The 25,239-nt window shown below is 38.0% G+C and overlaps 1 protein-coding gene across 1 annotated transcript in view; it reads left to right on the top strand.

Annotated features, from left to right (window-relative positions):
* The window catches only part of AKAP6 (A-kinase anchoring protein 6), a 218,574-nt gene extending 194,625 nt beyond the window's left edge, over nt 1-23,949 (top strand). The window contains exon 12 of the mRNA XM_054400703.1: nt 20,503-23,949. Coding sequence (XP_054256678.1) covers nt 20,503-23,949 — 3,447 coding nt within the window. The remainder of the gene's footprint in view (nt 1-20,502) is intronic.
* The last annotated feature ends 1,290 nt before the right edge of the window (nt 23,950-25,239 follow it).

Raw genomic sequence — 25,239 nt, forward strand, 5'->3', positions numbered from 1 at the left:
TGGACTAGGTGGACTCTTCCAACCTAGACCATTCTATGAAGATACCATTCTTAGACTTTACTGCCTACAAGTGAAGGCTTAGTTTTTCACAAATTCTGTGGACAAAACTAATAACCTAAACTCACAATATGCATGTTCTGTTTGCACACAACTGATCCTGCCAAGTGATGAAAACAATCTCCTTTTGCCAAGTTGCTTGGTACCTGACAGAACTGGACCCAGAGACATATTTCACTGATTGCAAATACATTTCAGAAAAAATACTTTCTGTGTAACTACATCTGCCTTTAATTAGCATCTCAGCAGTAGATGTGTACTAATATACAATTCTGTGTTATTTGAATATAAGTTAAAAGCATTAATTTACTTTTATCTCAGGGAAATGATTCCTAAGAGGCAAAATAGCACTCTGCTTAAACCATCCGTTAAGTGGCATAAATTAGACAGGTTTTCTACAGCATAAAACCATATTGCAAAGCAGTATCTACATTTAAACAATAAACCATAGGGGGAACAAAATAATCCCTACTGTAACATCCTTGACTGTAATGGATGAATTGGCTCAGCATGTTTTGTGCTGCTATCAGGATGCTGAACTCTGTACACTGCTGCTACGTTGACAGCAGTGGTAGCCCTATATGGCACTTCTACTAAAAGGCCTTGGTGAGATTTGAGAACAAGTAACATATATTTAGTTTATATAAGTTTTTAGGTTTATGTCAAGCAAATAAAAGGGAAAAAATGCTTGATACACTCTTCCTAGCAATTATCTAATAGTGAAATACTACTTTGGACTTATTTTTGTTAAAGTTCCTATACAAAAATAACAGAAGCTGTAATTCTCTTGTTCAGTTAGTGTAGCATGAAGATGTACAAGACATTGTTCAGAACACTAGCAGGTCCTGAGAGAAGATGCTATTAGTTTAAATGGGCCAAGAAGTGGTGAGTTAGTGAGGAGGACAAGTGAACTGTTGAAAGTAATAATAATCTGCTTCTCGCCTGCTTTTATCAAATGGTATAAAGTAGGAGTGCTCCTCTGCCTGTTTGGTTTATTGACTGCTTTGCTTTAAGTACTAAGATTGAACTGGGACTTGAGGAAGGAACAGATTTGAATAGACTTTCAGGACAAGTCGAAAAAGGCATTGTCTCCTTACGAAGCAACAAGGAAGGAAGACGTCATTGAAAAGCAGATGAAAAGCCAGTGTTGGTTTTATAAGTATGGGAGTAGTCAAATGTCAATATAAGTAGTGTAGATATTTGAGGAGGGTCAATTAAGCCCTTAAAAGTTTGATCTGTGAAAGAAGAGGTGCTTTGGTCCCCTAATCATCTTTGTAGCACTCCATTGGAGGGCTATTACATCAGTAGCTCTAGTAAGCTGCTGGTTAGTGCTACACAAAGCGTTTAATAAGATAACCAGCAGTAGAAAAAACAAGTGAATCTTGGAGCCTCAAAGAACAGGTGTGTGCAGTATTAGGAAACAACCAAAGCAAAATAAAACCAGGGTTCATAATCCTGAAGTTTAGTTGCTGGAGGCCATTGTTTCTGTAGCTGCCCAGAGAGCTCGGATGGGATTTCTACGGTGTTTCTTTAAATGATAAAGCACCATAAGGGTGATTACCTACAAAACTCATCATTTTCTTGTTGTAGCAAATATATATCTTCTCTTGAACTTGCAACAGAAACAAGTTGGATTTGTAAGAGAGAAAGCTTAGAGTGCTGAACAGAGGTCCAAGTTACTGTGGTGAAAGTATATAATCTTGTTTTGCATGTGGGCAGCTGCCCCATGGAAGCAGTTTGCTGTTCATGCCTGCAGTTACTCTGTTATGAACTGTTATGAGCTAATTAGTGCTTGACATAGCTCTTGCAGCAGGAGCAAAGTCAGTCCTGTGTTTCTGCTTGGGATTGCAATAGATCAGGAGTTGAGGCATGGTGAGGGTATGAGTGTGACACCCTGCTTGATATAGCTGGATGCTTGGAACTTCACAAGGCGCACGCTGCTTTGTTCCAACTTTGCCTGAGGAAGTCTGGAGTTATTTGCTGGGTTGAGCTGACTTTCAGCAGGCAGGTAGTATATCACTCTTGCTGCTGGAAACGGCAGCCATTTAGAGCTGTCAGGATGCTCATCTATTTTCCACTGTGGGCTGTTTTGTTTTGGAGCCTCTCATCCTAACCTTGTTTATAATAATATAATTCTTTGAAGTATGACAGCATCAACAGGTTTCTTGTGTCGATAAAACTATCTGTGTTCTCAGCATTTAAAGATGCCCCAGCCACTGCAGGATTCTTTTTTCTTCTCTGGCCTGAGTTGGCATGTTCTAACCTTCCTTTTCACTCAGTTCCTGTGTAGTCATTTCTTGGGTAGGTACCAGAACTGCTTCTTCTGCTTCCCTATCTCTCTGTATTTGATGGTGTGCCAGTCCTGGCACACAAACAGTATCCCTTGGTAACAAGTCTTTATTTGTGGTTGACCACAAAATACTGTAATTTATGAAAACAAATGAGATGCTTTTATACCCTGATAGCATCTGACTCATTCATGGCATCTGACTTGCTGACAGTAAGTAAGATAACCCAAATGTTTATATTTCCTCATATAAGTACAAGAGTCACTTGATCTTCTACTGTCTTCTTAGTTTGTTTACTGGGAACTTTCTTTGTCCTTCTTCTGTCCCTTTTTATATTCAGCCACTTATCTGGGCTGAAATACTTGAATTAACCACAAAAGGCTCTGAAGTTTCTTTGAATTGTTTGTCTTCATTGATGATATTCAGCAAAATGTAATTTTGGTCAGCTTTTGAAATAGTGGGAATCATCATTTTAGGGATAGCAAGAACACATTAACATGTACTACAAACACCCAAAATTTATCTTAAAATGTGTGTAGATGCAGTACATTAATCTAAAATGAACTATTCATACAATGAAAAAAATCACAAAGATTACTTTTAAAAACCACTAGGACATTTGTCTGTTACTGGAAGCAGTTCTAATCTGTTATAGCAAAAGAGGTTTTTATTTCTCCCATCTGTTGTGTTTTGGTTTGTTTTGTTTTTTTCTGGTAAATTCTTTTCCCCCAAATTTATCATTCCATACATAATATGCTGATACAATGTTATATATCACCTAAACTGTAGCTTCAGAAATCACTAATACCTTATAGTTTGCTAACAAGACCCTGCTGGCAATCATGTTGAAAGAAAAAGGAGTCTGTGTGGCAGTTGCAACAGCAATCCTTAGTCAGCTAAACCTGAAGCTGCCTCCTAAAACTCATGATCAACAGCTGGAGAAGCTTTAACTCACTATGCCCTCTCCTTTAGAGGATCTAGTAGACTACTGCTTGAAAAGACTGAGCAGATTGAAAAGGGTTTGGGACAGACCCTGTCATGGTCATGCCTGCAAGTTTAGGGTACTAAGGTCAATGTGGAAATACCTAAGTTGTTTTATGTTTTGGGTTTGTTCTGTTGGGTTTTTTTTTGGGTTTTGGTTTTTTTTTCATGTTTGTTCAGCCAGTGGTATAGGCAATGTTCAGCCTCACTCAGTTGTTCCAGCCACTACAAATGTTTGGAGATGTCCTGTCCAGGCCAGATAAGTCTTTGTATAGAAAGCTACAATGAGGTGACTGTGGAAATTCACTCTCCTAGGACTATTTTGCTGTTACTCGAGTATATAAAACTGTTGCACTCCTGTGGCTAAGAGAGAAAAAAACTGTGGTTTCTAGTGGATTTTAGTTCTTAAATTGCAATTCAGTATTTTTGCCTTTTTGGTGACTGGAGAAACTGCTTTTTCTCCAGACTGGTTATTCATTGAATGAGAAACGTATCTGTTTTATGGAGCAGACAATCCCTTTTCTTATTCAACAGAGAGGTCTAATTATTGAAAAGACAGTATTAATCATGCTTTTAAAACAGAGATTTTGAGCTAAGGCGATTTGGGTTAAGGTGCTGTAATTTTCCCATTGTCCTGAAAATGTCTCAGATATTCATTTGTCTGATCACTACTATTCTTCATGAAAAAAAAACCCACATCTTTATTTCTCTTGTTCTCTTTAGTCATCCCATGTGTACACTGCACTCTATGTCCAGCAAACCCCCCATCTGCATTGGCTTGAAAGTATGCTGTACATCCAGCCACATAATTGAAAATAATAAGGCCACAATAAATGGGATGGCCTTGGGATATAACACCCAAGGGATTCAATTGGTGTCGCTTTGCATCAATGTCCATGCATCATGGTAATTGAGGTAACATAACCAATTACCACATTTTAATTAGAGTTGTAAGGACGCAGGAAAATCTGCAATGGTGAGACAGCTCACTTTAAAGAAAAAAAAAAACACACAAAAAAGGCACCTCTTTCTTTTCCACAGGCTTGTTTCTTAGGCAGTAAAGAGCCTACTTAAAGCCTTGGTTAGGATTTTTTCCAATTTCCTCTTGGTTTCATTCCTTATAATGTACTTTGAAAACCAAATTATTTGAGAACACTATATGCTTCTAGTCTGGTATCTTTATCCTTTTTCTCTGTTTTTTGTGTTTCTGTGATGCTCTCTGGAAAAGAAAACAGTTTCTAGTAACGCTAGAAATGGTGTCTCCTGTTCAGTTCTCTGTGCTCAATTCACTGATGAAATATTTTTTCAAGTCATTGTATGACACTTGTTCTTAGCTTAAAAAACAAATAAACAAACAAAACCCCCAAACAAACAAAAATCAATAACCCCCCTCACAAAACTCCTTCATTGATAGGTAAAAAATTACTCTGTCATTGTTCAGTTCTATCAGTTAGATAGCTCCACTAAACAAAACTTTGGTTTCTAAAAGATTCTTATTTTGTCATAAGTCATGATTTTGTAAGGTGAGAAATAGCTAAAAATCATTCATAAAATGTAGAAGTCCATCGTAAGTGTCAACATACTGAATGACAAATAACTTAATTGGCTGAGGAGGGCACACTACATGTTGTAAAATACCGAACACCTCTTATATGTTCTCTCCCTTACAAAGTAATTACTGAATTACTTATGTTTGAACCTTTACTAATTGTTTTTTTTTCCATTATCTATCGAGAGTAATTTTTGGTTTCATATTGAACCTCTTCATTTAGCACATGGCAGTACAATCTTGATTGCTTGTATTTGTTTCTGTCAGTTATCATGTTTTACTTGTCTTTCAACACTTAAATCTGCTCACTTTAGCACTTGCTTAAAATACATTTTCTTTAAATGAATGCAGACTGTAGAGTCTGTGGCATAGTGCACCATTGAGTTGCATGGGTTTGAGATTCCAAATTGCCTGATTAGTGATATGAAATGATTATCTATAGAGTTTAAAATGAAGTAACATAAATGGTGAACATAGGTCTAGATTTTTCTTGATTTTAATTGAAGGTAGTGATATGCCCCACATTCTTGCAAAAACTTCTGTATTTCTTAAAATTTTCTTGGTGCCTAGCCATAGTTATGATGGCAGCCATCAGGGCAGCATGCAGAGTCTGGTTGATCTGACAAAAGTGAAGCTGGTAAAATTCATCTTGTGGAGCAGATCTTGTTAAAAAAAAATGCAGACTTGGTGGAGTTTATTCAAAATTAAATAAAAATTCAGATAAATGCTCTCCTGTTTTCTTGAGAAAAATCTTCTGAGTGGTCATCTGCAGCAGTAGGTCTTTAGAGTAATGGAAAGGAAAAACTCAATGCATTTACATCTTTCTGCAGAGGACTGTTCTTTATCCTCAGAGACTTCAAAGGTTTCTGTTGCAACTAACTGACAGTGCAGGGTAACGATCCAGAGGTAAAATACTTCATGCAATATTACCAATGTTCAAAATTATTTAACTGCATCCCTCACTCTGGTTAGATGCTGTCATGTTTTGCCGTGGCTTTGTAACATGATAGGAAGCCCAAGCAAAAACCATAACCCCAGCAAAACCTGAACAGATTCCAGCCCTCTGAGAAAGCAACCCCTCAGAGGTGGTCATCAGGGCTTACTGCCACCAAGTGGACTTTTAGCTATTGCTTTAATTTTAATCATGTTATGAACTCTTTAGCTGTTGGCTGGATTAGGCGAGAAGAGACTAATGGTTAACCCAGGCTCCAAAGACTAAAGCAGCCCTGTTTGACTGTTTCACTCTTAAACTGTGGTAAGCCTGAGTTCTTGCCTTGAAGAGGATGGAAAGTAAAGGTACATACTCCTATCTTTCTTTAGAGTCCCAGAAGGTGGTTTGGGAGTAGGCTGAATTGTTAATATTGAAAGCAAATGTACTTCTTTGTTGCTTGTGTGATCTTTGTTCTTTTCCATTAATGAATAGGGAGCAGTGGACATAAAGCTTTTGTGTGTAGCACAATTTCAATGTGGACAATGCTGGGAAAAGACTTTTCTGTGAAGCTTCTTCCAGCGCAGTTTATTTTTGCTCCACCTAGAGCAGAAAGAGTAATTCAGCATTCTTGCTCTTTCAAGCTTTTTCTCTGCACTGAAATTTACAGACATGTAACATTTCCTGTTAATGTTGATGGTGTTGATTACATGTGAGTTTCTAGTCTGCATTATAAGGAAACCTACAAGAGCACTTCGTGTTGCGTGTCCAACCACAGTCCCACAAAAGCAAGTTTCAATCTCCATCCACCTCAACTGGACTCGATATACTTCTTTGAGATGCATATTTCTCTTCTGTGACTCCTTGCTAATTCTGAAATCACATTTAGCTTCTTTGCCCTCTCCAGGGTACCCAGCAAACTCTGCAATATGATCAGTGAACGCTACTTTTTTTTTATGGTTGGCATGAGCACTGGAAGAGAAATGAAGTTGCATTAAAAGTGAGGAGTTATTTTCATGAGAAAATCAACTGCTGCAATAATTAATCCAAGCCCCCTTTGATTTTTTTTTCTTGACAAAACACAGAGCATTTCTGTGCCATATTTGAAATTTGCTTGCTTTGTTGGAAGACAGATTTCTCTTTCTGAGACTGAGAACCCCTCATAATGGCTGATCATTGCTTTAGGTTATAAAAGCTTATAAAAGCAAAATAAATAAAACATCTATTTCCTATTATTACTTTTAAACCAAGCATCCTTCCTTGATCATGTATGACTATTGTTCACAGCTCATATTACAGTGAAAACACAGAAAATATCATGATCAGAGTGTTAGAGGACTGGGTTTCTGGTGGTATAACTAGCTCAAAGCATAGTATCTGGACTTGGGTATAAAATACTGTACTAAGGTACTGATAAGTAGTGTCTTGTGAGCAGTCTGTTTCAGTGGCTGACAAGTGTTTATATCACATATCCTCTGATTTTTTTTTCTCTATGATGCTTCATTATATTAGGCCAAGAATTTAATAAACTTTCTGTCTCAGTGCCACAAATTGTGGATATGCATCTGTATATATATTTATATTTTAAAATAATGACCTGTTTGGATTTCTTCTGTATTCCTTTTTTGGTTAATTCAAGTTGAAGCTGTTCAAATGTATAAACTCAGAGAAGGGGAAACTGATGTATTTTAAGGTTGTTTAAACACTTTACCTCAGGAACTTTGGAGGCTGGTCAGTAGTGCTGTGTTTGCTGGTAAGAAGGTAGAAATCTTTGGGGGTTGGTGATATACAAAGCTTCTCTGTTCATCCATGGGTTTGGAAGATGCTTTTGTTTCTCAGCTATTTACTGTCAGCTCTGTATTTCAGACTAGTGCTTCTTTGGAACTGGGTGAGGGAATTTCATAGCTGGTAGAAATCTCTTGATATTTTTCTGCTGACCTGAATGTTTTCTGTGGTTGGTGTTTACAAACTCTTAAGAGAATCAGGATGCCAGTGAGGCCTTCAAAACTCATCACACGGCTCTGTAATTCAAAGTGTGATCATGAAAACAGTGCCAGGTCTCTCCCAGGTAATAGAATTTGACCCTCATTGGTGGTCTATCTAGCATTCTTAATTTCTTTGCATTTACAGGTAACAACTTGCCACGATTTTTTAAAACTAAATGTTCAATAATCAATTAGGAAATATTCAGATTTTGAGACAGCAAAATTCAATCCTATAAAATATAGAAATATGAGCTTTGTAACTTTATAATGAGAAGAGTCAACAGCACAGTAGCAGGTTTAGGTCTTTATGGTGTGATGATATATATTCTACCAACTCTCTGCTAATCTATTCATACCTTTTTTCCATGCTACAAATTACATAATGGTCCAAAGAGTGTTGGTAAAGCATTTTTAACAGCTTTGATTAAAAGAAATGCCCTACTCCTGAAACATTAATTAGAACTGTAAGATGCATAGGATCTTCAAGTGAATTTTCAGGAATAATCAGTTTAAGAGGTAAATATGTAATATTCACAAACTGAAAATCTGATGTTCCCACTGCAGGCAGATGCTAAAAGAACTGTCAAACACATTTTAAATGGCAAAAATAACTCATTAAAAAAAGAAAGAGTAAAACCTAGATAGGTTCCTATTTTCAAGGACAGAGGTCTTATTTCAAAAGGAGTCATTTCCTATTTAGAGACCTAAGTATAGGATCACATATTTGATTGTCCTCGGCAGACAGCGACTCATTGCAGTTCACAGTGTTCAGGTTATAGGATGAAGTCAGTGTTTTATTTAGGTGTCTAATATCCACTAAGCAGCAGATCATGACCCAGGCCAGCACTGTTTAAAAATTTAGAGTTCAGGGAAAGACAGAAGTCACAAACTTGAGATTTAAAAAATAATTTAATGACAAGTTGCACTGCAGCCTTAAAGACCCTAGTTCTGCAAGGAATGGTATGTGAGTGTAATTGAAGCTGATTTTCTGATATTTTGATTCAAGAGTTCTCAAACAAAATAGTTTTCAGAATTTTCTGACAGGTTGTACAGCACTTATTTCCACCTTACAAGGACCTCCCATACTGGGTGATAGGTCCCCAATCCTCCAGCTATTATGGAAAAGCATTTGGAGGATCTCCACTAAGTATATGTGTAATCAGTGTTTCATGATTAAATATTACAGGATGTTCTAGAAGCTGCATCAGCTTTAAGCAGACAGGAATGCAATAAAAAAAAAGCTATTTTAAAAATGCATGAAAATAAATAAGATGTAATGATTCATTCTTTTCCTTAACAGGTAAAGTAAAAGGTACCAAATGAAATCATCAGGCAGGAGATTTAAAACAATCAGAAAGGAATACTGTGTTCATGCAGTCTGTCATAAAAATGAAACTTGTTCCTACAGGATGTTGGCATAATTACAAATTAGTTCAATAAGTCATTAGACAAAGTAATGGAGGAGACTTCAGTTAATTCTTATTAAACTCCAAGTCTGAAAGTCCCCACAGGCTGACTTCTCAAATTTGGAGTGGCAGCTTCTATACCATTCCATGTGTCTGAGGTTTTTTTGACTTTTCCATAAACATTCAGCGCTGGCTACTGCAGGAGATGGACTCAGCTGGATGAACTGTTGATCTCACCCAGAATGACAGATGCCTTTGAACGTACTTCAGCTTGCAGATTTAGGGGTCTGCCTATACTATGTTTTCATGTATAGCAAAGAAGTTTTAAGGAATGTCTAGAGGATTTTCGTGGTATTTAGGGCTTCTTTTTGCCAGTTCCAAAGACTAGGATATAGCCATTTAGGTAGCTTGCTTTCACCAGAAGAAAACTTTGAGAAATATACCCACTTAACATTTTTTTCAAGATATTTCTAGCACATTTTTCCCCCCTATAAAATATACAGAAAATCTAATACATACGTCTGTTTAATATTAAAATATGTGCATACATTTCTGTGTCAGTGGTACAATAATATACATTAAGTAATAAAATGTAAATCGTTAGCAATGATGATCTGTATTTCCCTTCTCCTTCCATACAAGACATTTGTATCATCGCTGTAGCTCTAATCCATATTCAGGTCTTCATGTTTGGTGTGCAGTAATATGTAAATTACCTAGCCAGCTGCATTAAGCAGTGTTTGTTTATTCTATTTCTTTTGGCATAGTGTAGAACTGAATTTCTGCCAAAAATGTGGCTGCTTCAGGGAACACTGTTCGAGTAGAAGGAAGTTTTGAAAGGAAACGCATATCATAAGTCTTTACTCTGTGAGAGAGCAAAATCAAAACAAACTTTCTGTTCATAAAAGTATTAGTATTAATGTGAAATAATGGGCTTGCAAAATACAATGAGTGAACTGAATCTTTTTAGAATGCTCTGTTTACGTTGGCTTTGTAAACAAGAATACAAGACTAAAAGGTGGCAAATTTTTTTCATACATGGGAAGGATGACTGAAACTGGTGAGACATGAAAATGGAAAGTTTAAGAGAAATTATTTTAAAATGGCATATTAAACTCCTCTAGCACATAGCATTTAAATGCACTTAATTTTAGAAAGCAGAGAAGTTTAAGTGTTAAAAAAATGGTATTAATGATGCATAGAGCAATCTACTTATGCTTGCAGTCCTTTCAGTCTTCCAGTCTGACACTTCCTTTTTTATCCAGCCAGCTAATTTCCCCTCTTTTGTGAGGAGTAACTGTTTTCACACTAGTGCTTACCCAGCAAGCCTCCTCATTGTTTCATGGTTAATTATCTTCTTGAGCTTCACCTTCTCAAGTGAAGGGAGAAAGATTGGGCCTCCCCACAGTTCTAATGAAAGCTAGGTTTTAGAGATGCACTGTGTGAATAAGCGCAGTGTCTGATCTACCAACGTAATAAATGAGTTTCTAAACTTTATGGAGTCACAGCTCATCCAACAGGTTTACGGAACAATCCAGAAAGACACTTTATTTTTTAAATCCTCCCTTTTTATTTTTAATTTTTAAAAGGGGGGAGGAATATTGCTTCAATGTGAGGTCAAATGCCATAAATTGTTCCAAATTTTCTAAGCATTTACCTAAAATCTGCCTGTCAAACATTCAGTACAAGCCTGAGCTGCTGCATGAAAGACTTTGAGCTCTATATTTTAAAGTGGTGTCTTAATAACACTTCTACTAATAACACTAATAGCCCTGTGCCCCCCTCAGTCATTACACCACTTTGTAAACTCTTAGTACTTGGCGGACTTTTTCTGCCTCACCAGCACTGAAAATTGCTGTTGTGGATAGACTTAAATCTTGTTTATGTTCCCATCCAAGCCCAAGTTTAAACTGCATAAGATTTAAAATAAACTCTCCTGTAACAGAAGAAAGCTAAACAATGGCAATAGTGGTTTTGGAATAATGAGGTACTCCCCATTGTAATTTTGTACTCAGCCAAACCCAGGCAGGCAAATTCAAACCTCTTACCATATCAAGATACAAAGTTGTCCAAGATTAACAAAGTTGTCGTTACTTTATCTTATTCTAAGTGAATTTCTACAAAGTGTGCTTATATTAAACAATTTCTCAAGTGACCAAACCAATATGAGCATGTAACACTGGTACTCAAGACATTGCATTGGATCTACTCAAGATACTAGATTAGACTGAAAATACCAATCCTTTTTTAGCAGCCAGCTCCAGGGTTGGGCATCTATTTTGTGTGAAGAGAACGATGCTCATCATCACTTACCAGTGATATAGACAAGGAAAAAAACCACCAAGTTCGAAGATGAGATGATCTTAGTGAAAGAGCACTGCCTGTGTGCCTCTAACACTTGGAGATACGCCAGTGAATCTATTTTGCAACATTAAAAAACAGCTCTTAGGTATAGTTTGTGTGATGCAAAGGACAGTAGTATTGTAGCCTCAAGGTGCTTACCATTGTAACTTTGATTCTTGGCCATGAGAACTCTCTGCCACTTATTGACAACTGTAATGTTTAACTTTACGCTTGGAAATCCATAGGTATGCAGACTGTCCAAGTACTTTCAACATGCAGCATTCTTCCAGCCTTTGACTTCACAGTGCTATCTTATTGACTCCCCTCTAGTCAATACCCCAAATTTACAGATGGTGAATCAATGACTTCAGGAAGGCTGGAACTGAGATTACAAAGAAATTGTGCTGAAAATTTTAAAAAGGTGGGGGGGAAGTCCATTCTATTTGATAACATAGGTTAGGATACATTTGCTTCATGAGGAGGAGAAACTGATGATACAGATATTTTTTGTGCAGTCCTGTTATTCATAAATAATAGATAAAGTCTCCCTTTCCAGTATACAGGAAGAATTTTTATTTAGGAATTCAAGCCTCTTTCCTCCAGCTCTCAGTGAGAAAACTTTCTTTCTAGGTTTATCCTAAGGTCAAGCTCCCAAGGGCTTATGTCCTATTCTTTCATACCTTTATCTCTATCTGTTTCTATGGTGATTCCCACTCTTCACTGTTTCTCACAAACACTCATTTCTGCTGAAACAAAGCTTTTTAAACTCCATGATTCCAGGTGGCCTGATGGTGCTTGTTGTAGTTTGGAGATGGCTACTGTGTCTACTGAGTCCTTTCATTTTGAGTTGTTCTGGTTTAACTGAGAGTACAACATTAAAGGAGTATGAGTTCCAGTGTGAATAATACAGAATTAAAGTATTCTTTACAAGTATGCAGACCTCTTGACTAGTACAAAGGCAAAACAATACAGATTTTATTATGCTACTGTAGCTTTGCTAGTACAGCTTTGTTCCTGGGCATCTAAATGCAGAAAGCAGCTGGTTTGCCATCACTATGGGCATGCCAGTGACAAAACTGTGCTGAATACCTGCAGTGTAGACAACTAACATTTAAACCTATTTAAATATGTTTGGTCCCACAGATTTCTTGGATTTGGTGGATCTTTTTGTCTTAACTGTAAAGACTGATCTTTGATTGGGTCAAATTCTGAGACTTGGCATGGATGAACTCCAACTAACTTGCATGGGCATGTATCTGAGGAAGAGTGCCAGGATTTGCTCTTTTCTGAACTAGGTGTGCATGGCAACATTTTGGGGTTGGGTAAAGCTAGGAATGTTTTTCTAGGAGTTTCATAAAGGGCTTGTGTTGGATTCTTGCACAAAGAAAATCATATATTCCTCTGAAGTAAAGGTGAGACCAAAATGACATTCAGGGGTGAAAAATCCTGTCATGTAACCTCTTGACAGATGAAAGGAGAACTACAAAGCAGAAAAAACAACAGTCAGTAAAATATGCCATGTAGCCAGGTTTTCTCATCACACAAAAAGCAAACAAAAAAGCCCAAATACACAACTTGGTATACAGGTCTGAAATTGTAAACCTATTTGGATGACAATATGATTCAATATAAAAATGTTATAGATGTTCTTATGCTCTCTAGCAACATTTGAAGGTCTTCTTCAGCAAATAAGAACACCAGAGATTTTAGAAAGCAATATGAGCATGGGGTGGTAAAAAAGGAGGCCCCTGCTTCCACAGAGGGTGGAAAACAGCAGGTAGTGTGTTAGCAGTGCTACTCTGGTCACAGCACAGGGACTTCACATGTTGAGTCCCTGCTTTTGCCTTGATCTGTGATCTTTTCCAGTCTAGGCAATTCTTTGTGATAGAATTTAGTTCTTGGAGGCCTTTTGGTGACATGGCTCATCTTGATTATATGCACTGACTTGTGTGTGTGGAGGGGCTGGAGCCCTTCAGTCTTTTGGCTGTCTGGTACTGCAGGCAGCTTACCAAGAAAGTTAGAACTTGACCCTCATAGGACTCCAGTGCAAACATGACTGATTGCAGAGTGTTACCTAGCATCACCAGGTGACATTTTAATAGCAGAAGAATAGTTAGAGGGTGGGCAATTTCTCTGACTTTTAAAAACTCTTCTAGCAGTAGTGGGGACATTTTCTTAAAATGTGACTGCAGTTATTTCATCTGTTGCTGAGAAGATGTTCCCCATAAACTGCTGTCATGATAAAGAAGATGACCATTTTTCAAACCTAGGTATGACAATCCTATCCTCCAGACTTTTATTTCTGACTGTTATCAGAGAACTTCAAACAGCATCATAAGGACAGGTACCTGAGCAATGGTGGAACCTCAGTTGTTCCCATGAGACACAGTCTGCAGAGAGCAGAGGTGAAGTCAATGTCCTTCCCATAGTACAGGAATCTGTACATACAACCACCTGTGTAGGACTTTGGCAATAACCTGTAAGGACTGAGCATTTCCTCAAGGGAGTCAATAATAATTGTAAAATGAAGGAAGTGATAGTGCAAACTGCAGTCTTGGATATTATTTTCTTATTTTCTTCTTTTAACTGCAGCTATAACAAATATGTATGCTCATGATCAGTTTCTCCAGTGATCTGTGATAAGGCATACTGCTTCCATATATTTTGAGTCCATTCTGTAATGTGCAGGTCACTTCAGTATTATGCACATGGACTATTATGCATGGAATATGCACATGGAATGTTATGCATTAATATCCTTATGCATATTAAAAGGTTGGTGTTGGGAAATGGGGACAGTTTTCTTCTTGGCTACGGTGTAGGGAACCCCACTTAGAAAATGAACTTAAGTGAAGCAGGGGTGAAGTGGGTACTGTACACATGACTATTTCCCTCAGCAGAGTATTTGGCATGCTTGCATTTTTCAAAAGACAAAATCATGTTTGTCTTTCTTGAATGTGCACACATTCCTGGAGATGGGGGATGGTTTTCTTTCTTTCTCTTTCTTTTTTTCCCTGGCATCTAAGTGCAGTTCAGTTTGGATAATTTGTCCACAGCAACTGAAGGATATGTTGCAGGGGAGGGAGGAACAGAGTTTGTATTTATTATTGTAAAAGCTCTTTTTTTCATGTTAATTCCTTTAAAAAAATATAATGGTACGTAGGGGTTACATTACAGGCCAGTTTCACCAACACAAAGTATCTGTACTGGAGTAGCTCATGCAAATGAAGCTAGAAACAGAGAATCATTGTTTAATAAAATTTGCTGCAGAAAAAGCAAAACTATCCATGTTTTACTAAAGGAAACAAATGAAAAAATGCATTTTTGAGACTTTTACAGAAAGAGAACTGGGGTCTAAGAAACGTCTTTTTTCTTTTTTTTTTTTTTTACTTAATAATCTCATTTCTTCCCATTAACATTTCCAGCAGATTACTGTTTAACCATTAAACACCAGCTCCACAACACTAGAAGTATCTATGTGCACACCTAACTTTGCTCACATGAGCTATCACAATGAAACGGGAATACTGTCCTGAGCAAAATAGTTCAGGGTTCAAATTAGGAATAGTCAAACTCTTAAAACAGCACTTTCAAATACATTAAAAGTAATTCAGCCTCTCTGAGTCTGTAATGTAATTGGTTATTGGCTTAATTATATTAGAAACTTCTCGTGAAACAGTAAATGCTTTCTAAGTGTTGGTCTGGTGGTAATATTTTAAAAACAAGAATGTGCACAATATTGCACATTGGTTTTTTGTTTCATTGCATCGTTGTTTTTAACTCGGTTGATCAAAACTATCTACCTTCTTTTCCTGTCGCTCGTGACCATCAAGATCTACCTTAGGCATAGTGGTATTTAGTGACTTGATAATGATTTGAGTCACTTTCACCTACTTGAAGGATACCCACTTTTAGAAAGATAACACACACACACACATATATATATGCATGTGTGTATTTATACACACACTCTTGCACACATAAAAACACAATTTCTAAATTCCAGGAAATTTGGCCATCAGTTGCACCAGCTGCAATCCAAAGAACTTTTGTCAGCTGGAGCGGTACCTTTACAGCATGTTTTGTCACAAGGCCAGGACTGAAGAGTGTGAGCCTAGAGCGTTCACCCCATTGAAATCTGAAGCTCTGTAGCACACTTAAACCTCTTTAATTGAAGTCTGTCTTCTATGCAGAGCTTGGCAAACAACAAGACAGACAGGACAAGAAATAACAGCAGTTTTTTTTCCCAGCAAAGTGAGCAATCAGAATTTAGCTCTGACACCAGCTGACACTTAATGGTGTTGCACACCTCCCATCCTCTGAATAGTACCAAGTGAAGGATCAGTTTGGGGAATTTTAAATATTCTGTTGGAAAGTCCTAATAATCTATTACTATCATGATAATTCTGATCCTCCAGCACCCTACCTACGCACTGAGCAGCTTGATAGGTAGACATCTGACATCATAAAAATAGTCCTCAGAGATTCCTGGTTTTTAACTTGCTGCTGCTGTCAGTGCAAACACAGGCTGGAGTGACACCACCTTCTATTCTTCACTCCAGAGATTTATTCAGGAGTCTGTAGGGTGCTGCTCTCTCCTTGATGTCTAAAGTCTCTTTCTTGTTTGAGCAGCTTGATAAATTTTGTAAAAAGGAAAGGGCAAATAAATACCTCTGCTGAAAACACCAAATGCAAAATGTTTGTGACTTACTGAGTGGTTTGTTTCAGAGTTAAAACTTGGTCTGTAATTGGGAAGGTCTGCCAATGTAGCTGATAATCACTGAAGTTGTACTTTAAGGGAAACAATGTTTACAAGAAAAGTTGTAAGTCACTGATATCAAGTCAATCAGTTCCTTGCACAGAGAAAGCTGTGCTAGTAAAATGACCATATCCACATAAGAACCTTTGGAATTAGATCTGTGACAATCAGAAGGAAAAAAAAAATAAATCAAGGCTTACCATCATAGCTTCAGAAAAGCATGTGCATTTGGAAAATAAAAAATAGGCTTTGAAGTAAGCAGCACTCGGTGAAGATCAATGGGCTGAGGTCACAACTCTACATGTTTTATTGTTTTAGTCCATCTGACTTGCAGAACAAACAAAGCAGCCAAGTGTTGATTTACAGGGGGAAAGTTATCTTCCTGACCAATACCGACCAAATATTTTGGGTTTTGAGATTCTGTGGAACAAAAAAATCCTCAGAACCTGCTGCTGATATCCTGCCTTCAGGAATTTCTTTTTGCAGCTGGCAGGAGCTTAAAACAGTAAAATTAAGCAGTTTAAGAAGCTTTCCACAGTAATATATTCCTAATGCTGAGTACAACAGAGTTGTAAAACATGCCACAGAAAAAATGAGTAACTGTACCTGATTTCTTGTTTAATTTAATAGGTTTTCAAACTAACTTAATTTAGTTATTGTCATTCTCTTACACCAGTTTTAACTTGCAGGTTGGTTAAGGGTCACCTGTAAGTGAGAAACTGTACCAATCAGCAGCCATTAGGAAAACATGGCAAGCTAGTAAATCCAAATATGGATTTCTGAACTTCAGATACAGAACTACTCTGATAGCTGTAGTTATCTAGCAAATGGAGTTTTTCATGCGAGTTTAACATTTAAACTATCACTAGCCAATATATTATAGGGATAAAACAAAACAAAACAAACAAAACCCACCAAAATAAAACATAAACAAAACAAAAAACAACCAAAGACTGTAATAAATTTACTCCATAAAATATGTAGGGTAGGTAGATCCACAAAGAGACTTTAGCCTTCCACATTAGGCATGACAGTTTCTCAAAGTCCACAAATCCTCCTAATTACAGGTAAGATCCCAATGTCTGCCTGCCTCAGAGCCCAGGACTCTTACTGCAAATTAGCATTTGCCTGTCTTTCAAGTGTCCCAGTAAGGACTTGCTCTGACACAGGTTCAGAAAGTTGAAACAATCAAGTGGTTTAATTTATTAAAGCCACAGATACAACAGATTTGGGATAGCCAGTGATAAATGCACTGGCTGTAAGATGATCTCGGGTTAATAAATCCTGAGTAGCATCCGACAAAGCTGGAGATGCAAAGCTTTGATCTAATATATGATAGAAATGCAGCATAAGTTAAGCCATATATTGAAAGTGCAGTTTTTACTAAGGAGGGTGTCCATGTCTTGGATGAAGGAAAAGGAGCACAGCCCTTTGATTGTCCTCAACTGTGCTGGCACAGGTGCCCCTGCACACACCTGTTGCAGCTGCTGGCCCTTCTGAGAGTCATTCTCCTTGTGGAGAATACACTATCTCAGGCTGTCTCTGCCTTCTAAGTGTTTAGCATGATTGGGGAGGAGAGTTGATTAAGAGGGGCATATGTGTCCAGCATCTACTCGGCTCATTAGGATACCGAAGGGTGTCAACTTTAAAATTGCAAAGGTCTTCGGGCATCCTTGCCCTCAAAATCTGTTTTGATGTCGGCTGTTTATGTTATTTTAGCCTTTCATTATCAGTTTTAACCAAAACAGGGCCATCTTATCTTCATTAGACTTCCTCCTTCAGCTCTTTAGCAGGCCAGATTTGTGGATCTTCATATCACGCAAACACCTGCTGATTGTAAATGACCTTGGGTCCAAAGAGTACTGAATCAACTTGCCTTCCTGTCTCACAGTAAGCTAGGCAGTTATCCCACATGTGCCAAGGGGGGAAAAATTCTTTGGAACCTGTGCTTCTATCCATGATTGTGTGCAGTATCTTAATAGAGCTGCAGTACACAGGGACCTACCTTACAACTAAGCCTAGTGAAGTGTGAGAACACAGATGTATCTTACATGGAGAGTGTCTCAGTTCATCAAATTTATTAATAATCATAGCACCCTGCTGAGTGGTGGATAGCTACTCTGCCCAATTTGGAGAAAATCATTCTTCCTACTGTTAGCTGAGTGTTTTAGTCATTGCTCTACTGGACATACTGGGGTGGGATAGTCTTGTCTTGTGCACAGAAACATTGCCACCTATATTAATAATCAAACAGACACTGGAGTAGGGATTTGGACCTGCCTGTGCCTCTTGCCAGTCAAATGTGCTGAACACTGCACTGCAGGATAAAATCCTCCTCATCTGTGACCCAATCAATATTTAATTGTTTTATGCAAAATGAAACATGTAAAGCAGGCTTCTTTTCAGAACAGCATGTAGGTAGAACTTCTCCTGAGAGAATGAGAGCCTGCTTCATGTCTCTTATGCCCGGTCTGACAAGGTGTCCCACACCCAAAATCAGTGCCCTAACGATTGAGCTGTAGGAGAACACGCCGTGATTTCTCATAAAAGGGCTGAGCAGCTTTAGTTCCTGCCTCAGAGAGAGAGTTCCCAGCTGAGAATCAAAGTCAGAGATAGATGCCTTTCTCTGCACGATTAACCCTGGCTGAGTCTCAATGAATCTAAGTCAGTAACTAAGCTGTGTACAACTGCACTTCACTGGACTACAGCCTCATTTTATCTACTTGCATTTCAGTAACTTAGTGAGTTTGTCATGATTTAGATTGCTGTTTGGTGTGTGATCAGTGCTCTGTTTGAAAAACAAAACTTGCTCCAGGAAAGCTTTAGAGAGTGAGGGATTGTTGTTGAAAGTTTGTTTTACAAGTGCTTGTTTTTGTGGATACAGTGATCACTGTTCAGCTGCTAAGATGATTTAAACTAAGCAATGCTAGGTTAATTAACAGTTCTGTTATGAGACATTATTTAAGCAAAACCTTTCCTAATATGGAGACCTCTCACAATTGTACTCAGAGAACCAGCCCCCAAATCAGGGTCCACTTCTGTCTTATTTTGAGGAGTTAAATTGAGACAGTCCTGTTGGCCATGTTACAAATCCCATTTGAATGAGAAAAATCATCAGGGTGTTCTTTTCCTCCCACGTGTGTTTCTAGAAGGAACAATTGTTGATGCTACATGTTCTGAATCATAATAGCAAATATTATTGGAAAGTTAAAAATGTCTTTTAAAAAAGGCAGACTAAGTTTAGGTCAATTATTTATTAGCCCTGTCCTAGAGAAAGGTGTCAGCACAGACAATATTTGAAATTCATGTAGTGTTTGATTAGCCTGATTGTTCTTACAGCTGAAGATATTAACATACATTAGTCTTACTTACTGGTCATTAGGACTGCCTTTATTACCAAGTAAAGAATAAATAGACTAAATTCTAATAAAAATTCATCTTCTTGTGATTTCCAGTGCATTAGATCTATTGTTTTAAGACTAAGTTTGTTACCAAATTTTCAAAAATCCTTTAGTAAATAAATCCTTTATATCTTTACTCTTCTAAACTCAGGCAGGCTGAGTCTCATATATCCAACATAATAAAGTACTAATTGCCTGCTTCATACTAACACATTAACAGTTTTACATCTGCAGAATGGTTAAAATTTGTTATGTATGCAATCATAGAATCACAGAATCGTCAGAGTTGGAAGGGACCTCAAGGATCATCCAGTTCCAACCCCCCTGCCATGGGCAGGGACACCTCACACTAGATCAGGTTGCTCAGAGCCACATCCAGCCTGGCCTTAAACACCTCCAGGGATGGGGCTTCTACCATCTCCCTGGACAATGTGTTCCAGTGTCCCACCACCCTCATGGCGAAGAACTTCTTCCTAATGACTAACCACAATTAATCTCTCTTAAAGAAATTTCTGTATTATATTTTGACAGCAAATGAGAAAAAAACAAAACAAACAAACAACAACAAAAAAAAACCCTGAGAAGACTAAAAAAAATCATGCAAAATTTAATAGGTTTCATTTTAATTGATCGTTTTAATGGTACAGAACACATAATAAAATTAAAAGCCTATTAGTGATTGTTTTTCCAAAAGTGCACTTTAGTCCCATTAATTTACTTATGTGATTTCAGTGGAAGGACATTTAAAGTGAGGCTGTAAATATTTCTAATCTCTGAGTTTTTGTTTTTGTTTTTGTTTTTTCAGGAGCCTCTGAACGTTATTGATCCAAGTTTGATGGATCTAAATGGTTCAAGTGAAGATGCACTAGAATGGGATGAAACTGACATAAGTAATAAGCTGATCAGTATTCATGAAGACTTAAGTGATCCTGATCAGGAACTCAGGAAGGATGAGCTAAGTCTGAAGCCTGCTTCGGGAGAATGTGGTGATAACAATGTGAATGAAGATGAAAGTATCAGTGACCGTGGAAGTCCTCTTTATTGTCCCAGCATTAATTCCCCTCCAAATCCTCACATCTATCAGGTCTATAGTCTCCATAATATTGAACTATCAGAAAAGAAACACATGCCTTTTTTGAAAAAAGCATCCAATTTCTCCAATATAGCACAGTCTAACGCTTTGAACAAAAGTCTCAGTAAAGACTCATCATTTTCATCTACCAAGTCCCTGCCAGACCTAATAGGGGGGACCACACTGGCAAAGCCCTATAACTATATGTATCAGAGTGGAAACATGAGTAGGCATTCTGAGAGTGAAAGTGGGATAGTGAGTGAATGTGATACAGAAACTACAAATAATTCAGAGATTTTTTTGCTAAATGATATTGAAAGCACTCAGAGTAATCCTGAAATTGGGCATGCAGACACTCACGTGGAGGATATAGTTGATGTAATAAAGCAAAAACTAAAGCAAGGTGAAGAAGACCATGCTAGTCTGACAGATGATTTCCAGTCAGCACCTTCTGCATGTTGTGGAAGTGAAAATGATGAGGGTTTGGAACGAATTACCATGTGTAACCCTGTTTGTCTAGAAGAATTGCAAGGAAAACATGATGTCTTTACATTTTACGATTACTCCTATCTTCAAGGCTCCAAATTCAAATTGCCAGCAATTATGAAACAATCACAAATTGAAAAAGCGCATCCAGAGGGCAGTTTGCTTCATGGCTTTTGTTTTGATAAAACACCTGGTAAGTCTGAACATAAGCCTGGAGAGTCACAATCGGATGGGTTTATTCATGACCATACTCTGGAACATATCCCTGGAGACTTAGATCCCAATTCCTGTAAATCTGCAGAAACCCTAAGAAAGTTAATCGTTGCTGACAATACAAGACAGGTTTCAACTTTATCTCGTAGTTCTTCATTAGAATCTCTGTCTGTAGTAGGTGATTTGTTCAGCTCAGGTATTTTTAAAAGTGGAGATGGTCTTCAGCGGAGCACCTCTTTGGAGAGCTGGCTGACTTCCTGCAAAAGCAACGAAGATCTATTTAGTCATCATGGCTCAGGAGACATAAGTGCGAGCAGCGATTCTGTTGGAGAGCTCAGCAAAAGAACATTAGACCTTTTGAATCGCTTAGAGAATATCCAGAGTCCTGTAGATCAAAAGATAAAGCGCAGCATCTCTGATATAACGCTCCAAAGTAGCTCCCAAAAAATGTCTTTTACTGGACAGCTATCTCTAGACATTGCATCCTCCATCAACGAGGACTCAGCAGCTTCTCTCACTGAACTCAGCAGCAGTGAGGATCTTTCTCTCTGCTCTGAAGACATCGTACTGCACAGAAATAAAATACCAGATTCAAATGCATCATTTAGAAAACATCTTAATAGATCTGTAGCTGATGAGAGTGATGTCAATGTCAGCATGATTGTTAATGTCTCCTGCACTTCTGCTTGTACTGATGATGAAGATGACAGTGATTTGCTTTCAAGTTCCACCCTTACCTTAACTGAGGAAGATCTAGGTATCAAAGATGAAGATGATGACTCCAGTATAGCAACTGATGAGGATATTTATGAAGAATGCAATTTAATTTCAGGACTTGATTATATAAAAAATGAACTCCAGACTTGGATTAGACCAAAATTTTCTTTGACAAGGGAGAAGAGAAAAAGTAACCTCAGTGAGGAGATTCAGCGCAGTAAAGAAGTTCGTAATGAAACATCAAAAGCCACAGACACATTAAGCATTGAAACCCTTCTGAATGGGTCAGTACAGAAAATATCAGAAAATAATGGCAATAGTAAGAATGTACCACGTGATTGTGAAAAAGGGACAAAGAGTCGCCTGATGAAAGATATCTCTCAGGTTGTGAAGGATCAGCTGGTGGATGATATGGAGAATGGCAATGTTGAAAATAGTCTTGGCAGTCAAAAGGAATGTCTTGTTAGAACACCAGCAACTCCTAAAACTCCTGCATCACTTGATGTCAGAGAAGCTGAAAATGAATGTTGTGTCTGTGAAGCATTTACAGACAGTTCAGATGATTCACATATGGATGGCAAGGAGGCTGTTCTGTCATCAGATGGATCCAGAAACCCTCCAAAAGAGTGTCAAAGTCATCTTCAGCCTGATCACCACTCTGTTGCTTCCTCTCCTGCTAAAAAGCCTTGTCTTGAATCTCCTTCAGAAATTAACTCTGTAGACATACATGATACAGCTTTACAAACATCCTTACCTGATAGTCAACAATGTAGAATAAACATTACTGACAACTCTGCTAATTGCTGTCCAGCCTTGAAACCCAGTGAAGTAGAATGTGACTCCTCAGCCAATGGTCTCGATTCATGTTGTAACTGTGAATCTGCTGCTTTTGATAAAAGAAATATGGAAGATGGCTCAGTTCACAATTTTGTGAGGGAAATAATAGACATGGCATCAACAGCTTTGAAAAATAAGTCACAACCGGAGTGTGAGTCATCTGCTCCAGCCTCATTAGCACAGATCAAGGAAAAAGTGTTAGAACACTCTCACAGACCCCTTCAGCTAAGAAAAGGGGACTTCTATTCTTATCTTTCACTTTCTTCTCATGATAGTGACTGTGGAGAGGTAATCAAATACATAGAGGAGAAGAGCAGCACTCCTGTGCCACAAGACTTCACAGATGAGAGAGAAAACATAGAATGCTTTTTTGAAGCCTGTCCTGAGGAAGAACGAGTTGAGCAGCAGCAATCCATTTCTAATGGTACTCCTGAAGCACAAGTTGAGCAGCAGCAACCTATTTCTAACCCTATTTCTGAAACATCTCCAGGGTCACAAGGTGAAGTGACTCAAGAGTCATTAGAAGAAGTTAAAACTTCATCTGAAGGTAGGGATTCATCATTCTTACGTGAGGATGACAATATAAACATATCAAATCCTATCAAGCAAAGCGCACCAAACAATTTAAAAAAGGCTGATGATGATTTGCTGTTTTCTGATGGCCAAACTGGAGGTTTGGAAAAGAATTCTTCAGAGCGTAACCTTGAAAAGAGTAGTGCAGAAAAATCATCTGGAATTGAAGAGCCCAAAGGATCTGCTGCTGCTGCTGCTGCTGCTGCTGCCGAAGAGGCTTCAGCAACAGAGTTTCAGTTAAAGCCTGGCCATTCACAGAAAAAGGATGTTTTGCATCAGAACAATAAAACTCTTGCTTGTGAAGAAAATCTCCTGAATCTTCATAATGAAAGACATATAAATATGCACAGATAGAATGTAAACCTCTCTAGGCACGTACTTTCTCCTAAAAACAGGTACGTACTCTACAAGTTATTCATTTTACACATTCCTTTTTTTTTTTCTTTTTAAAAATTCATTTATTTTACATTTCTGTACAATGAAAGGAGATGAATCACTATCCAGGTTTCTGTTCTATGACAGTGCTTTATCATTTGTTGGGATTACACCATAACCCCAATTACATGTCAACAAAAGCAGTGAATACCAACTGCTTCTTGCCCCTTGGCTTTGCACTGGCTGGAGCTGCTCCCTCCCAGAATAAATCTGCTGTCTTGCAGAGTCTTGGAGTTCTTCAAAAGTAACATTTCTTCTATCAACCTCCTTTTCCCTCCTCAATGTACCTGTGGAATCAGAAGCCAGCTCTATTCATTGATCCCCTTCTCCACAGTCAGCTGGCCTTAGGAGATGTTCAGAAGTACTTGACTAAGCCGAACGTCTGATTTTTGCAAGAATTTTGGGTGATTAGTGAGTTGGAATTCTACAATATTTACAGATAAGCCATGAGGAATAGCTAGGCAAAGTGGAGAATAGGTGGAGAGATAAGTCATGATTTGATGTCAGTTTACCATGACTTAAGTTCAGTAAGCCATTATTAAGAACAAAAAATATATCAAGACAGTGTTAGGCCAAAACTTGAGGTTACTGAAAAAAGAAATCCTTGCAACATTATTAGAGAGCATAATGGGGTAATGTAGAATAAAGATCTGAATACCAAAGCAGTACTGAAAACTTTGGTTCTGTTTTAGGTAAAGCTTTTGATACGTAAGTAAGATGGTAAAACCTAAGATGGAAAAGCGAATCTGATCTCTTTCCAAGTTTGAAGGTGGTTCAGATCTGGAGTTTCTGACCTCACGTAGATGTCTAACAAAAACTGCACATTTTACAACAGAAGATCTACGAAGCAACTTCTAGATCAGATCTTAACATGTAGCACTGCTGCTTTGTGTCTCACTATTTGTGACCCAAAAGCCACCATAGCTGAATAGAATGCCAACAGTCTCTTAGAAACACTCCTCCAATAGACCAGAGCCAGCATGATAACTCCAAATGCCACTCTAATTCCATATGCTGCTGCTCACCAGAAGCTGTAGCAGGGGATTTTCCAGTAAAACACAAGGCTAAACATGAGACCAGGTTTCCCCAGGAAAATCTGGAATCTCCATCCGTGGAGATTTTCAAAATCCAAGCTGACGTGGCCTTGAATGACCAGATCTACCTTTGAAAATAGCCTTCCTTTCAGCAGGAGGTTGGACCAGATGACAT

Source organism: Indicator indicator, chromosome 4 (assembly GCF_027791375.1).
Source record: "Indicator indicator isolate 239-I01 chromosome 4, UM_Iind_1.1, whole genome shotgun sequence".
NCBI lineage: Eukaryota > Metazoa > Chordata > Aves > Piciformes > Indicatoridae > Indicator > Indicator indicator.